Here is an 18,306-nt window from a genome sequence, read left to right as displayed (position 1 = left end):
CTTCAACTTCTAGGGCAATTTTGACCTATTCTACCTTATTTTAAGTTTCTTTCTTCGTAGATAATCCTAGATTTTTCAGTCCAAAATTTTATTATAATATATTTTCTTACCTTTTAATAAAATAAAATTTTTATCTTACCTTGAGATTTGAAGAGTTGAAGTAGATAAAATCTTAATATAGTTGATGAGGGTTAAATTTTTTATTCAAAGAGATTGAAGATATATTATTGATTTTTAAAGGAAAAAAAATTGGATTTTTGACTAGAAATTGAAGATGAGGGTGTTTGAGTCTTTCTCCCATAACTTATGTAGAAGACTAAGGTCAAGGAATGCATGTCCTAATTTTCGAAACATAAAGGGTATCTCTAATATTTAACAAAATATAAGAGGGCATGTCTAAATCACCCAATGGAAAATTACTTAATAGACCCAATTGGTCGGGTAAGGAATTCTTTCTAAATGCACCCTAAATTTTGTGTGGTACCTTAACAAATTTGTTACTGAAATCTTTCTTACCTCACACTTATCAGATGTGAAACTTAAATTGTTGAGATCTAATCAAATCATTGATCTTGAAAATTTAAATCTTTGATGTCAATGATTATTGTTCAATCGTCGAGTTTGATATTTATAATTATTGATCTTGATCATTTGAATCATCAGATCTAAAGTCTAAACATTACATGGGGGAGTTGAGGAGGGATATTAGAAAGAAAAGATTTATTAAGTGGTCTTTCAACTTATTGCTTAAAAGTTTAGAATATTTAAAAAGAAATCCTTCAATTAAAATTCATCAAATAATTTTCCCCAAAATAAATGGTTTTTTAACCTATCACTCATTATGTTTTGACACTCTAAGGTGGATGGTATAAAATGACTTAAATGCTCTCATCCTTAAATGTGTATTAAAAAAATTTTATTTTTATTTATTTTTTATTTTTCTCAAAATAAATCGTCACCAAATCCTGATTTTTCAACTTTTGAGATACTACCTACTTCAATCAATCTTCGAATCTTTAAGAAAAATAAATTTTTTGGAAGATTAGAAAAATGAACACTTCTCTATATTGAAGTTAAAATTTTTGAATTAGAGGAATTTATCATGAAAAATAATAGATTCAAGAGAAAAATCAATAATTTTTAGTTGAAAGTAAAAGATCAAGAATGTCATCAGTTACATTGAAATTGATATCGTTTGGGATGTTGGTGTGCACAAAACTATAGATACTTCTCACTAGTATCTCGATGAAAAGCATTTATGATTCTATAAACACATCCACGTCAGCAATGTTCAGACGATGTCAATTTTTTTACTAGTATTTTCCGTTTGATGGTAGAGGGGTATCTCAATATTTACAAAACATAAAGGACATGTATTAAAATTTAAAGTCACTCTAAGATAAAATAAAATAAAAATTAATAAAGGATAATTTGGTCAATTACTAAACCTCAAATATTCCAAATTCCAAAACCTGTTCCTCTTACAGCGGCACTTGATAACTTCCCATCAAAACGTCCCCAGCAATCCACCTCTCTCTCTCTCTCTCACACAGCGAATCAATCGTCTCGAACAAAATAAAAACGCACAAAAAGGAAGGATTTTTAACAGAAAATCAAATACCATCTCAACCTCACTCACGATCAAACACCAAAGAATCTCAAAAAAAAGAAAAAAAAAACCCAAAATTTCCGAGAATGTTTCCACAACAATCGAAGCCAGAATCGCCTCGTTCAGCTGCAATCATCCAACCGTCTTCTCCACGCTACCCTCTCTCCGCCACAAGCACCCCAACATCTGGGGCCCAACGTAGGATCGCGATAGCCGTTGATCTTAGTGACGAAAGCGCTTACGCCGTTAAATGGGCCGTCCAAAACTATCTCCGTCCAGGTGACGCCGTTATCCTCCTCCATGTTCGATCCACAAGTGTTCTCTATGGTGCAGATTGGGGTTCAATTGACCTATCTGTTGAGACAGACGAAGAATCCCAACAAAAGCTTGAAGACGATTACGATGCCTTTACGACCACCAAAGCTAACAATCTAGCTCAGCCATTAGTGGAAGCTCAGATCCCTTTTAAGCTTCATATTGTTAAAGATCACGACATGAAGGAGAGGCTTTGTTTGGAGGTTGAGAGGTTAGGGTTGAGTGCTGTAATTATGGGTAGTCGAGGGTTTGGGGCTTCGAGGAGAAGTAGTAAAGGCAGGCTTGGGAGTGTGAGTGATTACTGTGTGCATCACTGTGTGTGTCCTGTTATTGTGGTTAGATTTGATGAGAAGGATGGAGGGGTTGGTGATGATGATGGGGTGGTGAAGAAGGGTTTGCAAGAAAAGGAGGTGGAGCTGAATCCAGTGTTGGAGGATGAGCAGGAGTACCATGATGCCAATGAAGACCATAAAGGTGAGTGCTTTATTATAATTTTGTTTGATTGATTTTTAGTGTTTTATTATAATTTTTTTTTTTTTTGATATTTAGTATGTGAGTTTGTTTGAGATTTGTGAATCTAATTATGTGTTATTGGATCATTGGTATTGATTTATTGGTAGAGAAGATGTAATTTTGGAGTTGAATTTTAATCAGAGTTGGGGTTGACATGTTCTGTAATTTAACCAAAAGTTGTTTTTTTGTTGGGTTGTGGGGAGTTCGGAAGTTCAATGCTTGATTGAGTTGGGTTTTACATAATTAATTGGAAGAAAGATGCTTTATGGTTGAATGTTATAATTTGTTGAATGATATTTATGGTTGAATGTGGATTTGTTTGAGTTTTGTGAATCCAATTCTGTGTTCTTTAATCTTTGTTACTGATTTATTGGTACAAAAGATGTTTTTTTGGAGTTGAATTGTTTATAGAATTGACTTCCATAATTTAACCAAAAGAGGGTTTTATCTTTTTTATTTTTGTTGGGTTTTGTGGAGTTTGGAAGTTCAATGCTTGATTGAGTTGGGTTTTATGGTCGAATGTGGGTTTGTTTGAGAGTTTCCATTCTAATTTTGTGTTTTTGTGTTGTTGGATCTTTGGTACTGATTTATTGGTAGAGAAGATGTAATTTTGGGGTTGAATTGTTCATCAGAGCCGAGGTTTAGATGTTCCATAATTTAAGCAAAAGAGGGTTTTTTATTTTAATTTTTGTTAGGTTTTGTGGAGTTTGGAAGTTTAATGTTTGATTAAGTTGGGTTTTACATGTTAATTAATTAATTGGAAGAAGGATGTTTTTTAGGGCTGGGGTGGGCGGGTAAGCGTTTTGACATTTGGGTTTGTGGTTATCCTGCTTTGATTGGGATTAGGGTTTACATTTTATTACTTTTGAGTATCTTTTCGCAATGTAGGTGACAAGTCTTTATGAATCTGCTTTTGGTTTTATCTTTTCTTTTGTTCTAATATGTCCCTCCTAAATAGACCGTTCTACTCTTGAGCTTTTACTAGAATTCAGAACATGTTTATTTGTGATTCACATATGGATTTTTGTTAGTACTAGATTTAGGAATTCAATATTAGTATCCCTTAGGCCTTAAGTCACCGGTATTTTTATAATGCCTATTTGTTGTGTATGGAATTATGATTGGGACAGTTTCTTTTAATCCGTACTAACTTTCCTATAGGGATCCATTTTTACTTTATCATATATCTATCAAATTACTACAGTTTATCTTGTTTATTTATAGTTTGGTCATTCAAGTGTTAAAAGGTCTTCAGGTGAATAATCGTGTTAACCTCGAACATAATCTTGCCTTTCTTATTTTTGAATAGTATGGTAATCGCTTCTTTTACAATGTGAGTTAGAAGGAAATTTAGGTTAAAGTATGTTTTCATCTTGGTAGCAATTGGTTTCCATTCATTTTTGTTGCTCATAGATATAGGAGACAGTTCGCCAAACAAAATTTTCTTGTAGATATTATTTTTCTGGAACTTATTGGTTATCTTTTTCTTTACTTACTTTTTTAAGGAAACAGAGTTGCTCCGTGAACAACTCTGCTGTGGAGGGGAGACAAAAATAAGATATGGAAAGAAACAATGGAAGGATAGGATTGTTTATGGGGTGGGGATTTTTTTTTGCACGAAAACAGTCTCGCTCCAAAAATCAAAATGAGAAAGACGGAAGAAGATACATAAATGAGAAAAGAGGGGTCTAAAAGAAGTCTTAAACTCCTAGCATGTCAGCAACTAGGCTTGCTTGGTGTCTGCTCTCCCTGGTAATCAGCCCCTAGGCAATAGGGGTCTTAGCTAGGTAAGGTCATCGGCTAGGCAACAACTACCCTGTTTCACATGTGGTTTCTATATCAGAATTTGTTTTTTTTTTTTTTTTTGAGCGGAGAGGGGGAAAGGGGAGGGGTGGCAATGTCAGAAATTTCTTACTTGCATAGGACATCAACACTTCTACATATCTTTTCCTTGGTAAGTAAGCTGGACATGAAAGCACAACCTCATTCTCTACTCATCAACGCAAATTCTATTGCATGTATGGATGAAGTGTTCATTGACAACAGTCAAGGTGATTCTTTTGGCAAAAGCAATGTGCTTCCTTATGGATCACTTTTGTTACATTTTTTTTTTCTTTCAAATTTGATAGATATACTCATTTATTTTTTTTGTTCTTTGTCATTGATTAACATAATATTCTATATTTTTGGAGGTATGATTTTCATAAGATGACATCCATGGTTTTCATTTTTTTCTATGACCTCTCTCTGTTATGTAATGGTTATTGATTAAGATACGTGGGTGTTCTAGTCTTTTAGCATCGAACATAGGTGGTCTAAAAAGGCCTCAATGCACTGAAAATTCTGGATAAAAAGTGCAACTAAAGCACCCCCAAATGCATCTTTTTGCAGCTTCCATCTTTTCTGCAATGTCAACTCCATCATCAAACTTTAATGCTTGAGTGGACAAAAATGAATCACCTTCTCTTTGTTAAATAGTATTGAACACCTAGAACACACTTTGCTCCTGGAAGGAATTATCAATACATTATTTTTTGAGTATTTACAGAAGCAAGTATCTATAAGTGTATGTGTTTAACAAATCAGTATGAAGTTTCTAACATGAGCTTAAATGAAGGTCATAAGGTTTGTTCGAATGAAGATTTAGTACCCGTGATATGTATCCTTATTCTTGTGTTAGAATGCGAATTTTGTTATGATGGAAGGTCTAAAGCATTAAAAACATAATGGCCCCTTGTTGTGGCACTCAAACAATCTCCCCAACATGGCTCCACTTAGCCTTACCCTGAAGTGTTCTAGGAGTTACCCCAACTTACGTAAGACATCCACACATGCAAAAGAGCGCTCGTTCTTAATGGTTAAACTCTTGGAATGATTTTCTCCCTATTTGTAGAATTCGAGATGTCGTAGGGACAGCTAGGATTGAATACTTTGGAAATAATCTAGAACCTTCCTAAAATATCTAGCCCCTTACATCTAGAATTCTCTTCTGATGCACAACATAGAACATTTTTGAACCCTCTAGATTTTCTCAGAGTTGTCGACACTGCTTTAGCACTCTAAATAATGAAATTCTTAGCATTTTTCTTGGCAATTAAAACGACAATACATTTGGTTTGAGTATTTCACTAATGTTTCTTCCTTTTTGGCAGATGCTTAACAAGTACTTGGGGTACGTGGTCCTCTTGAATCTAGGTGATCTATACTTGCATTTCCATACTGGAAATCTTCAATTTTGTACTTCACATATTTCTTTACTTTCTCGGTTTGATTTATAATTATATAAGAGGTAGATCAGATCCTCGAATAAATGTACTAAACATTTTGCATCGATGCACATTTTTTTGTAGGTAATTTGATGTATATATCATGTAGGGTATGGGGTATTGATGTGCCATTTTATAATAGTATGTTGCAGACATGATGTATTCAGTTGAGGCATTTTAGTGGTTTGTAGCATTCCATTACTTAATTTCACATTCCATTGTTTGAATTCTCGACTTTCATTTGTGCAGGAAGTTAAGGTGCTTGAGTTAACGAAGGCTAGAGTATTTGAGATGTTGAAAAAATTGATGAGATGTTCTTGGTGATTTGGGTTCATGCCATGTGAATCAAGTGCTAGTAGTGTTGTTGCGTACTGTCTGTCTTCCCCAATTGTTCTCTTTCCTTGTGAACTGCATCTCACATATATATAATGTGGGATTATGGGTTATAGTATTTATAATGGTCGATGGGTTTGAATTCTTGTATGGTCCTCAGAAAGATTTTCTTTCGCTTTTCTGTCCTGTCGGAAACCCCTTTACTGCTTTGCAGGCCACCCTTGTGGTTCATTTTGCTTGTTTTATATAAAATAAAGTTCATTTCTTATTATCTTACTTGTGTGTGGTGGATTTGTTTGGGTCCAGTGGAATAAATCCTATTATATACTATCAACTCTTATCTTCTTCTGTTTGGGAGGCTATTGGTATGATGCCTTTGATGGCTTTGTTGGAGCAATGAAGCATATAGGTAATGGTCAATCTGGTGTTCTCTCTAGACTCATTCAAAGAAATCAAGATTCTTTAAAGTTTTGTTGGAACAGTTGCAATTAAGCTTGAGTTTTTTTAAACTAGTGTACTTGACTAATATAGGTTTTTTTTTTCTATTAATTCTGAAAATGAAAGATTGTCTAAATAGTAATTTAATTAAATAATAATTGAATGATAAAAGCCCTATTATTATAAATGGGAAAATACATAAATTTTGATTTAGTAGTATTATGCTATGGAAAGAAGGTTTTAATATCGTTTTATCGACGAGTACACATTGTGATTTGGTGACAAAAATCTTGGTTTTCTGAGTGCAGTTTCATGTTGGTGCCATTGGAATCACAGAAACTGCTTTATCTCATCTTTAACCACCAATTTACTTTTATATCCAAAAAAAAAAAAAGAAACTTGTACCAAACAACCGAACCAATGATTCCTATCTAATAAATAAAAAATACAATAGTAGATCAAGTAGTGGCCTGTGAGGAGCTGAGAACCCAAAAATATGATTCATTGAAACTTGCTACATATGGTGAACATGACAGACATGATCTGAAGACCATGAATAATTTATCATTTTATTTTAGTCGATAAAATATTAAAACAAGATATTCAAAGATGGAAGAACATAAAATAAGAAGATGCTGGAATGACAGATGGAAACACAAAGGTGACACAAATGATGTGGTGGCATGCACATAATCATAAATGCTTTTTACTCATATCTCGCAGAAAAGCATCTACGGTTATGTGCGTGCCACCACATCATTGTGTCTCCCTTTGTGTCACCCCAGCACGGCTATATAAAACAGGTCTCACAAATCTCTAATAAAGAAGAATCTTATCCTAATTAAATCACATTAAAATATTCGTTAACTGATATTATTGCTGTTAATTATGCACCTCTCTATAGGTTATATTATCATGTTTCCTTTTCTTCATATCTCAATTTATTTACTCCGTACTCTCACACCCTGTTTGGATGTCAATTGTAAAATGAAGTTGACAACAAGTGGGGAAAAAAAAACTCCTCAGACAGAAACCAAGAGCAAGCATTTAATTTGGGTGAATGGGTAAATTAAAAGAATATCTGCAAAATTAAATGAGAGAGTTACTATTGCCACACCAATTTTTTTTACTAACGCCACACCAACTGTGTGCAACTCTTTATTGGTTTACATGGGAAATGGCATGGCATTAGTAAAAGTTGGTGTGGCAATAGCAACTATCTTAAATGAACATAACCCACACATATCTCAGATGTCTCAAAAAGTAAACCAAAGCATAATACCTTCCATCTGATGGTTCAGTATGAAAATCATTTCAGGAATCTCCCAGATTTCCCTCACTTCGACTTCGGTACATAGAGAGATTCATTCTCAAGCTTGGCGGATTGTTGCCTAGGTTCGGATAATGATGACGATGATGATGAATTCTTTTGGTTCCACGTGGGGGTAACCGTTGGTGTTTGTCCCAGGACCATTTAGACGAACCCATTGTTTGAACAGTATGACCACAGCTCGAGAAATATGATGCCTTATTTGTGGCAAAATGATGGGTTCCTGTTCGATCAAACTGATGGGCAGTGATGGCTGACCGAATTGGGCGATCAGCAATGTCTTTGGCCAAACTGGCTTTAATGGGCTGCTCCTTGTTGTAGTTAATCAGTTGAAAAACAAGACCTTGAAGATACTTCTTAAGTTGTTGATCTCCTACGTTCCTCTGGGCTGGATTGCCTTCCAAGTTAATACCTTGAAGGGAAATGTAGTTCGCCGCAAGTTGGCAAAGACATTTAGTTGTTGAGATTTTGTTGAAGCTTAAATCCAGAATGTTTAGTTTTAGGAGTTGGTGTAGACCTTCCACCTCACTAATTTTGTTGTTAGCAAGATATAGTTCCTTTAGTGAGGAACAAGAAGCAAGACCTACAAAAAGATGGCCAAGAGAAGTAGATTAGTTTTGCAAACGTTTGATCATGTCTACAATGAGACACATTGACTAAAATAGAGATCTAGATTAGAGAGATATGTAAATGTTATAACGACGTTTATAGTTTATGAAACTCTCAAATGTTTTCCGATTTGGATACTGAATCAACATATAAGAGATCAATGCTAGTTTGTTTCAGTATGTCTAATCCATTTGTTTGATCTGAAGATTATAATTGAAAAATAGTGTCAAATGAGAGTGCCCAATGGGTCAGATTTTCTTGATTTGGTTGAGTTGAACACTAGAGAACAAAAGGGGAGAAAGTGAGAAATATAAGGTTGTTTACTAGAGAAAAGGGCCGAAATCTGAAAATCGTAAAGCAGACTATGGTACACGACATAGAAGGTTAATTTATGCTAGAAGTAACATCTAGTACTAAAAAAAGAACAAAATACCTCCATATAATAGGTTATGATATAAGGTAACAATATATGCTAATGTATGTCATGAGACACACATCCAGATCACAATCAAGCAAAAAAGAAAGAAAGAACTAAATAGCATGTATCAAGGCCAAAGCATAAAAACTAATTCTAAATATGTGAAACATAAAATTGTTGGCATATGGCATACCATGACCAATTCGAGATATTCGGTTGTGGCTCAGGTCCAGTACTCGGAGACGCCTAAGTTCACGAAGGCCTTCAATAGTGGAAATATTGTTTTTTGCCAGATTTAACATATGGAGACCTCGAGGAAGAGCAACAGCAGTTATCCTCACTGAAAGAAAACCGTACAAAAATCATTAAACAAGACAAAGAAGAGGTGAAATAAGTTGAAGCAACAAATCTTACAAAACACCAATGAAGTTTATTAAGGTATACCTATGCCATTTCCTGATAAATTAAGCACTCTTAGGTTAACAAAAGAGCTTAGAAATGGGATCACAAGCAATCCAAGATTTGTCAATTGTGCTGACGAGGACGTAGCATTCAACGAAGAGATATAGTTTTGGGCCGGTTCCATGCCATGGATGATCTTAGCATCCAACTTTGTAGTAGTCACACTTCCCAACACATCGGAACTTTTCTTTAATGTTTCAGTCAAATGGGGTGATTCGCTTGTTTCTTGCAAAAAACTAATGTCCTTAATATCAATCGTGCGAATCCATTCCTCAATACGTTTGATCTTGAATTCATCACTTACCAACTCTTTCCTTTTGTGATCTCCAATTGAGGAGACGATCACATTATGCGCAGAGCTGTCATTTCCTTGTAAATGTTCGACAACTTGACCTTCATGATATGTATTAACGTCATTCATTCCAGGGTTCTCGCTATCAAATGGTACACCAGACCCATTTCGGTCAAAAGGATCAAGACTCCCGGGCGAGTTCGTTTCTTCAAAAAGAGCACATAAAAAACCTTGATTTATCTCATCCTCGGTATCATTACTACTAGAAACTCTTCCTTCTCTGTCTAATTCACTTCCTAGAGACCAACTTTTCTTCAGATAAGCCATCAGATGAACCTCTACCTTGCTCTTGGAACTCGAATTGCTATGCATTTCCTCAGATTTTCGGTAATGCTCAAGGGAAGAGTAACTATTAACTTGCTCTGCACTGTTATTGGAAGAATTATCGTAGTTTGACTCCGAATGTAACAGGTTTAAACCACTATGGACACTAGAAAATTTCATTATTTGGTTCTCAGAACAGTCTTGAATTGTTTTATGCAATGATTCACCAAAATTTTGAAGCTTTTCCTGAATAAAACAAGTGGTCATGCAATCAGAAAAAAAGAATCCATATCGGCTAATCCTAGAAAATTGAAATATCAACTTTAACGAATATTATTCAACGTTCAACATACCTTTGATTTGTGGGAATGGGTGTGTGTATGGAAGCATGAAAATCCAAATTACAGAAGATAAAAATGTCTGATAAGGCAATCACGAGCTATGGGCAACCTTAGCCATAGTCGAGGGACAGACCCTTCGAAATGCGACACATTCTCCAAATGTGGGATGATCTTGATCTCCTAAACACACTCAATTTAATCACTCTATAGTAATTACTCCACACCCACTTAGCGGTGCAAGAAGTGTAAGACTTTATAAAATCGGCCAGACTGAAAAAAATGCTTTCTCAACTAGGAGAACGCAATGCTAAATATATAGAAGAGGTGAACAACTGCCACAATGACAACAACAAAAAAAAAGCCATGAATATGTAGAAAATCAGAAAAACATGATAATCACAATAATAATAATAAAAAAAAGCTATTATTTTCCATTATCACATAGTCATGGAAAGGAATAATATTTTTAAGCATTCTATAGTTTAACATTACTAACAATTGCAACAATAAAATAAAGGTTAGAGATTGAAAGTTTGAAACTGGACGACTTTTAACTTTATTTTCTTTTATTTTCCATTCTTTCCCATCAACTTATTCTATAAATGCTTTAAAGTACAAGTTTTCAAGTTTTACATGCTTGAATCAAAATTTGAACAAGAATAAAAAAAATTAAAAAAAAATAAAAAATCATTTTTTGGGTTAAAAAATGGCAACCCAAATCGTGCAAAGATATATGCAACCAAAAAAAAAAATCAATGGAACTCATTTCGCCATTCATCTCTATTGTGATTCTTTTTTCCCTTTTTTTTTTTTTTTCTCTCTGTGATGCCATAGTCAAATTTTCGATTGAAAAATCAACGAAAATTTGCAATCCCCATTTTTAAAATCGATTCAATTCCATCTGAATAGACTCACCCAATAAGCTATAAAATTAGGGGGGAAAATGATATTTGAGTGACTGAAACAACAACACAAACAAAATTGCAGAAAATCATAATCAACAAATTGTGAAAGATAGACAGACTCACCTCTCTCTCTCTCTATATATATATATCAATTATCCTCCCAGAAAGAAAAAAAAAATCTTCTTGTTTATTTATTTTTTTCTTCAAGAATTAACCAAATAAAAGGAGACGAGAGCTTCATATAATTTGAGTAGAATTTAGAAAGCGGTAACGAGAAAAATTCTCCGTACAGCTACGGGTAATTCCCTCACATTTTGTTACTTTAAATTTCGAGGAAAAATACGATGGACGGCTGAGATGGAAGAAAAATATCAATTAATTTCCTTCTAGAATTAGAAATATCTTTATCACGGATTTTCTGGAGATCTTCAAGGCTGATATCCAACAAATATTTAGTTTTCCATTTTTTACTTGTAATTCTATAAAATCAATATTTGTGATCTGATATTACGTATCTCAAGATTATCAGATACTTAGGGTTGTATATGTATAACTCACGACTTTATATTATATCATATTAGTGTTAGATTTTACTATTCTAACACGCATCAAGAATCCTAATCAACATCTAATTAAAAGGGCATAAAAGTGGGTCAGATTTTATCTAAAATCCGAATTTAATGGGTTTCAACCCTTAGAAGATTAGATTTGAATAATAAAAATAAAAAAAAAATTGGTTGAATATGGTTTGATGTCCCTTGATTCGAGTTAAAAATGGATCTATCCCTATATCTATCTCGATTCGAATGACATATTACTTTGAAAATTATTTTTTAAGGCTTTTCAAATTAATATAGGGGTGTCAACAAGTTGATTATGAGTCGGTTTCAAATATACCCAAAATCGAAACCTAAATAAATTCTCCGTTATTATTCTTACTGATATTGATATGGGGTATGATATCCTTGGAACCAAACCCACCGCTACAAATACCCATCACGTACTTATTCGGATATATGATATTTTTTTTAAGTGAGAAAAAAAAAAAGATAAATATTCAATAAAATAAATAGTTATTTATAAATAGAGATTGGGTTATATGGATTATCTATCTCTATCGATCACATGCCAAAGTGGCACCCGAAATCCCCATCATTTGCCACATGTATATAAGACATAAATTTTATAAACTTTCAAAAAAATAAAATTGAAAAAAGAGATTTCTCCATCGTTGGATTTAAATTTTAAATTTCGGAGTTCAGTGGTCATCTATTTTCAAACTCTAGATCTATTCTAAATTTTTTTTTTTTTTTTTCTTCAAGAATTTTATTTTCAAACCAATCTAGACCACAAATCAAGAGGGATAAGATTTCATTTGGACCAACACCACAGTCCACACTGCTCAACTATAGACCTTGGTCCATGCAACCTTTTCTCCTTATAAGTATAACAATTTAATTTTTAATTAATACCTCATTTGAAAGTTAAGATCAACAATGGACTCTTCAAGCAAATAAAAAAAATTTAGAATTAAATCTTAGAAGTTGTTGAAATTGTATAATGTGTGAAATATGAATGGATGTTCATCTTGAAAAAAAAAGGTCAAAAACTAAACACTTTACACTCTTTATATTTAAATCTTAGCTCAAGTAAATTATCTTCAAGATATCTCTTTGTTAGTATTTAATTAAATTACCAATTTTATTATAAATATTATTTAAATAAAATAAATTTATTAATCTGGTACACATTGGGTATCCGAATGAGACTTGATTCTTATTGGGTCCTTAATATAGTTCTACCCAGAACTAAACCCAAAAATGATCAAGTCCATAATGGTAGGCCCAAAACCATCTATTTGGTTTTCAGTACATGGGGTAATTGGGTACCTATTGACACCCTTATTTTAATATACCATGAATTCTTATAAAATAAAATGATTATACTGGTAAAATAGAAAAATATAACAATTAGCAAAAAAGTATAGTAGAAAAAAAAAGTAAATGATTCGACCAAACCAAGCAATTCGGTCAAGTTGGATTGGATCTAAATCTGAATTAAGTGAAAGTAAAATGATTTCTATATGGTTTTTGTTAGAAAATTTTCGGGTTTCCCACTCATCGAGATCTATATTGTAATTAATGTTTTACACCGACCTTCTTTTCCAATGATTTTCTCAGTTTTTGGTCATCTTCACCGATGAACACTTCTTTTTTTGATCATCTCCTCCGTCAATCTTCACCTGAAAAGACATCGATGTGATGTTGGCAAAAGAACCTCTGATGATCATGTTAATATTTGATAAAAATGTAGAGTAAGATAAAGAAACTTAAAAATAGAAAGTTGTTGTGTGACTTGTGCCTTAGGGCTTGAGTGGGAAACCCTCCCCATTTTTAAAGTTAAACCATTAATATGAGGCATTAAACTCAATTATAATCACTTCCCTTGTCTAGCATTTTTATCATGAAATACCCAAGATGCATTGATGACCTTAAAGATTCACTCATCATGATTCTTATAACTCACACGAGAAGTGACCTTTATTACATAATTGTTGCAACTCAATAACTACTTAGTTCATTGAATTGACTCAGTCGTATAATTCCATCAAATGTAATTTATGCCAAGCTCTTTGCGATTAGTGCAATAATAGTACCTTCTTTATCGTGTTGCTACTTGGGTAGTTTAGTTATTTTGCTACTTGTGTAGTTCAGTAAAAATACCTTCATTATCGTGTTACTACTCATGTAGTTTTACTTGAAATGGTGATTGAACTAGTAGTAACACCATTTGTGGTGCATTGCTACTTGGGTAGCTTGATATATTTTAATATATCACTCTTTGGTAGAAATTCGATGATAGGATAATAGTGAGTTGTCACCTTCACCTAGCCTTAGGAATAGTAGAAGAAGGATGTTGAGATAGTTTTGCTTAAGAGAGATAGAAGAAGAAGAAGACTGTGAAACCCAATGTGCCAAGCCCTATATAGCGCAAAAGGGGAGGAGACAACCATCTATAGGGGGTCGAATGACCTATTAAGGAGATGAGAGATTCAGTTGCTTCATTGTGTGAAAATTGGAAATTTTGATAGGCCAAAGCTCAGAAATTTTAGAAATCGAATTTCAATGGCCTATGACTGTTGAAATTTTTTATGTTCTTTATTCGACGGTTTAGAGCCATCAAATTTCTCCCATCCTCCATTAATTTGACGATTTCAGTCCATTGAAAAAAAAAATTGATAATGAAAAATTCGACACCCTTGATCTATAAATTTTTTATAAAATTTGATGCCCTTGTGCTGTCAAATATAGGTTTTTTTCTTTTCACTTTGTGCTTCAAGTGGACTGAACCTCCTATCTTGAAGAAGAAGAGGGTTGGTTACTTTCGAGGGACCAAGCCTCCTATCTTGGAGAGAGAGGGTCAGCTACTTCAAAGGGGTCGAGTGTGAGAGGAAGGAGAAAAAGACATGAGCATGGGGCTGAGTCTCATATCTTTGGGATGGGGAGGGGTTGGCCGATCCAAAGTGACCAAGCCACCTATCTCTTAGAAAAATATGTTAATTTTAACTTATTGACCTTAATTGTTAACCCATTTTCTTTAATGTAATGTAGAAATTCCTTGATTTTTCTATTCAAAAGTTCATTTATCTCCAAAATCCTATCTTGTTCTTGGGGTTCGAAGGTTGAGCAAAATAGAATCTTCAGGTTGAGGAAGAAGGTAAAAATCTTCAATCTTTTTTATTTATTCAATTTCTTCAATGTCCTATGGAAACCCTTAGTTTTTCATTTGAGGAAGATAGAATCTTAAGCTTGAAGAAGATGATAAAAAATTCTTTACCAATTGAAGATGATTTTTTTTTTGGAGAAAATTAGATGGAGGTTGAAGATGAGGGCATTGAAGTTAGTCTCTAATATACCCAAGTCAAAGGGCTTGTCATCGTCTTGAAAACACAAGGTGGTATCTCTAATATATAGACCAAACCATGTGGGGCATGTCTAAATCACCCAAAGGTTAAATGTAAATGTGGGCCATTTTTGGTAACTATTAAGCGATTTTTTTTTTTTTTTTGGCTCATAGAGCTCAGATAATCCAAGATACACCACATGAGCTCACATGTATTAAATGACATCCCCGATTTAGAAAACTACCATTACTCGGTCTAACGTGGCACGCACTAGAGAGTTTGTAAGCACTGTCACAATAAATGTTGTAAGCAAAAAATCTTAAATTTTTTCTTGCTCACATACTTTTTTCTCGCCGATCTCATACGACTTGAGATCAACTAATCCCATGAGCTCATGTGTGTTGAGAGCCTCTCCAATTTCTAAAATTACCTGTCAGACTTCACATGCTAAGTAATAGAAAGCATGATTTCAAAACTCGTCCAAGATCGAGACGTATTACCTAAATCATCTCGATATCAGGCATGGACGAGATGGACGAACAAGTCAATTTTTTGAATAAGATATAAGACCCCACGTTCAAATTTTTATTTTGTTTTTTTTATTTTTCAAATAAGACATCTCATATATATCGAAAAACTCGTATGAGACAGCTTGATATTTATCATGTACGAGACGAGACAAGACGAGAAACCGGGTTCAAGACCATGGTGGAGAGTCTATGAGATATGCGAGGAAAAAGTCTCTCGAGCAAAATATTTCTCATTCGGCCTTCTCTCAATACAAGAAACAGGAAACATCCAGCAGCACCCACCACAAAAAATAAATAAAATGCAAGATTGGACTTAAAGGTTGCAATATAGTCAAATGAGATTAACTCCTCTACTAGCCTAGTGACCAATTATTATCTATAGGCTATATAGTCTTCATATCCTTTTCCTTGGTCAAAATCCAAGTAAAATGAATGAAGTTTGAACTCCACTGAGACCAGCAATTTACTGGTTTAAATCAAAGTAGACCCCAATTGAATCCTCACCACCAAATAGGAATAATTATGCATTTAGGTTTCAGTTGGATTACGACAACTCGAATCCAAAATCAATGGATACTAAGGGTGTCAATGGGTTGATTCTAATTCGATTCTTATAAGAATCAAAATCAGAACCATTAAATTTTATTGATTCTTATAAATTTGATTTCACAAGACCTGATTTTAATTAATTTCAATTAAAAAAAAAAATGATTCACAATTAGGATTTGCAATTCCAATTAAATGGGTACCCATTAACACCCCTAATGGAGACACACACCATGTTTTCAGCTCTTCAAAAAGATACAACCCAACCACACCACAAGAAAAATCTCCCTCAACAACCGATCAACCTCCACCACACATATATATTTTTTTATTCCTATTTTAAAAAGTAGCTAAGCCAAAAAGTTCCTTAAGTAAACAACTTGTAATTAAAAAAGTTATTAGAAAAAAGAATTATAAAGTTTGGTCTACTAGTGGGCACATGGGAGCGTTGATCCCCTGACTTGAGTATTTAAGGATCCTTAATCCTTATTATTTTTTATTTTAATTTGATATTTGGCTTCGTCTTTGAATGAAGATAAAGATAAAGATTCTTGATGTGATAGGGCAACAGGACATTCAACATGATCTAACATTGTTTAAGATGCTAAACCCAAAGATAATTACTTAAGAAAACAATTAAAAACTAACTCTGCCAAACCAATTGATGAAAAAATAAAAATTCAAAACTAGCCGCGATCAACGACCTACTTTGTTGAACAACTTTGAAGTAGCCGATAGAGGCCGATTACTTGGAAATTTTGTTTTCCATTTTCTGAGAAATCCAATTTATTTTCAAAAACTTATGAAAATAAATTTCTTCTTTGATGTGAAACTCTTTTTTCAAATAGAAAAAAAAGACGCCAAGTGACCAAATCATTCTATAGGGAGCCTCGCTCTTGCACCCCAAACTCGATCTGACATTTTGGGAATTGACCCTTCTCCAATCCAGGCTCCCAAAAAGATGGAGTAAGGAAAAATCTTACTCTATCATATCAAGTACTTTTTCTTTTTAAAACATGTATGAATCCTTTCTCCTTGATAAATATATATATATATATATAAATAAAAAAAAATCCAATAACTATTATATGTTAGTGATTGTTGCATTTAAAAGACATTGATAATGTAATAGTGTCAAAAACAAAAAATATTGTTATAATTTCAATTTTTAACAACACATTAAATAATTTTTACTAATCAATACTACCATTTATCATAATTGTTTCATTGTAGCTAAGTTACATATTGGGAATATAGTGGAGATATTTGCAATACTAATTAAGTCATAGTAATTGTGTAAGAAAATGCAATGAAATAATCACATTGAATGAGTGAAAAATAACTAAGTTATAGAACATATTGATCACTTGCACCCATGATTTTATTTTCAAGGCAACATTTAATTATTTTAAATAGTTCTTAAGAGAACAAATAAATAAAATGAACAAAATTTAATGAAAAAAAAATACTCACACTTAAATCACTAGACCTAACAAATATTTTTTTTTTATCAACAGAAAAATCAATCCAAGAAGTCACAGAATCCCTAATGACGAAGGGCAAGGGGATGTAGATAGTTTTGTACATTGGGGATGTCCGCAATGCACGTGAATTCCTGTGATTGGTTGATATTCTTCGGAGTAAAACATTATTCCATGAAAAGATGTGACCACAATCAATCTCAATTTTCTATCCCTCTCACTATCACTAAATATAGGAAAATGCTGCAATCACTGTAAAAATATAAACAAAACTTCGCTCTTTATGCCCACTGCCAGTAGTGTAAATATCAATTTTGTTAGAGACCAGGAAGACAGGTGTAAGAGAGAGAGAGAGAGAGAGAGAGAGAGAGAGAGAGAGAGATGGGTGTACTGTAAAAGATTCTGCAAATTCGATTACCATCCACAAAACAGGTGTGTGTGGGGTGCAGCACCAATACATGTGGCGCATGGAACACTACAAACTACACACCACCACACGTTTGTTGCCAGGTTACTACGCTACATTACCTAGAAGCGCACGTTAGACAGACCATAAACACAGAAGTACAGAACAGAAGCAACAACGCTAGCCACATTTCCTTCTTCCCCAATCCATGTTTCTGACTAATGGTGTGTTGTAAGTAAAACTTGGTGTGGCAATATAATTTCTCTAAGAAAACAAGAAATAAA

General features: G+C 33.6%; 2 protein-coding genes across 3 annotated transcripts; one reads left to right on the top strand and one right to left on the bottom strand.

Annotated features, from left to right (window-relative positions):
* The first annotated feature begins 1,484 nt into the window (after nt 1-1,484).
* Nucleotides 1,485-6,307, top strand: LOC147387412 (universal stress protein PHOS34-like). 2 transcript variants are annotated; one of them, XM_086420810.1, is made up of 3 exons: nt 1,485-2,398; nt 5,590-5,609; nt 5,953-6,307. In XM_086420810.1, exons 1-2 carry the CDS (start codon nt 1,696-1,698, stop codon nt 5,595-5,597), a joined length of 711 nt encoding a protein of 236 aa, XP_086276936.1. In that variant the 5' UTR covers nt 1,485-1,695; the 3' UTR covers nt 5,598-5,609; nt 5,953-6,307. The 2 variants fall into 2 exon arrangements, with proteins under 2 accessions (XP_086276936.1, XP_086276935.1); XM_086420809.1 differs by having other exon boundaries at nt 1,487-2,398; nt 5,590-5,632.
* Nucleotides 6,308-6,947: 640 nt separating this feature from the next.
* Nucleotides 6,948-10,574, bottom strand: LOC147387411 (uncharacterized). Its single transcript, XM_086420808.1, has 4 exons — nt 10,263-10,574; nt 9,276-10,155; nt 9,025-9,171; nt 6,948-8,387 (listed from the first exon to the last, which is right to left on the bottom strand). The coding sequence occupies exons 2-4, from the start codon at nt 10,087-10,089 to the stop codon at nt 7,789-7,791; spliced, it is 1,560 nt and encodes a 519-aa protein (XP_086276934.1). The 5' UTR covers nt 10,090-10,155; nt 10,263-10,574; the 3' UTR covers nt 6,948-7,788.
* Nucleotides 10,575-18,306: the final 7,732 nt, after the last annotated feature.

Source organism: Akebia trifoliata, chromosome 13 (assembly GCF_017979445.1).
Source record: "Akebia trifoliata isolate Shusen 1 chromosome 13, ASM1797944v1, whole genome shotgun sequence".
Lineage (NCBI taxonomy): Eukaryota > Viridiplantae > Streptophyta > Magnoliopsida > Ranunculales > Lardizabalaceae > Akebia > Akebia trifoliata.
The sequence above is the reverse complement of the archived record's forward strand: the minus strand, read 5'-3'. Positions and strand labels throughout refer to the sequence as shown.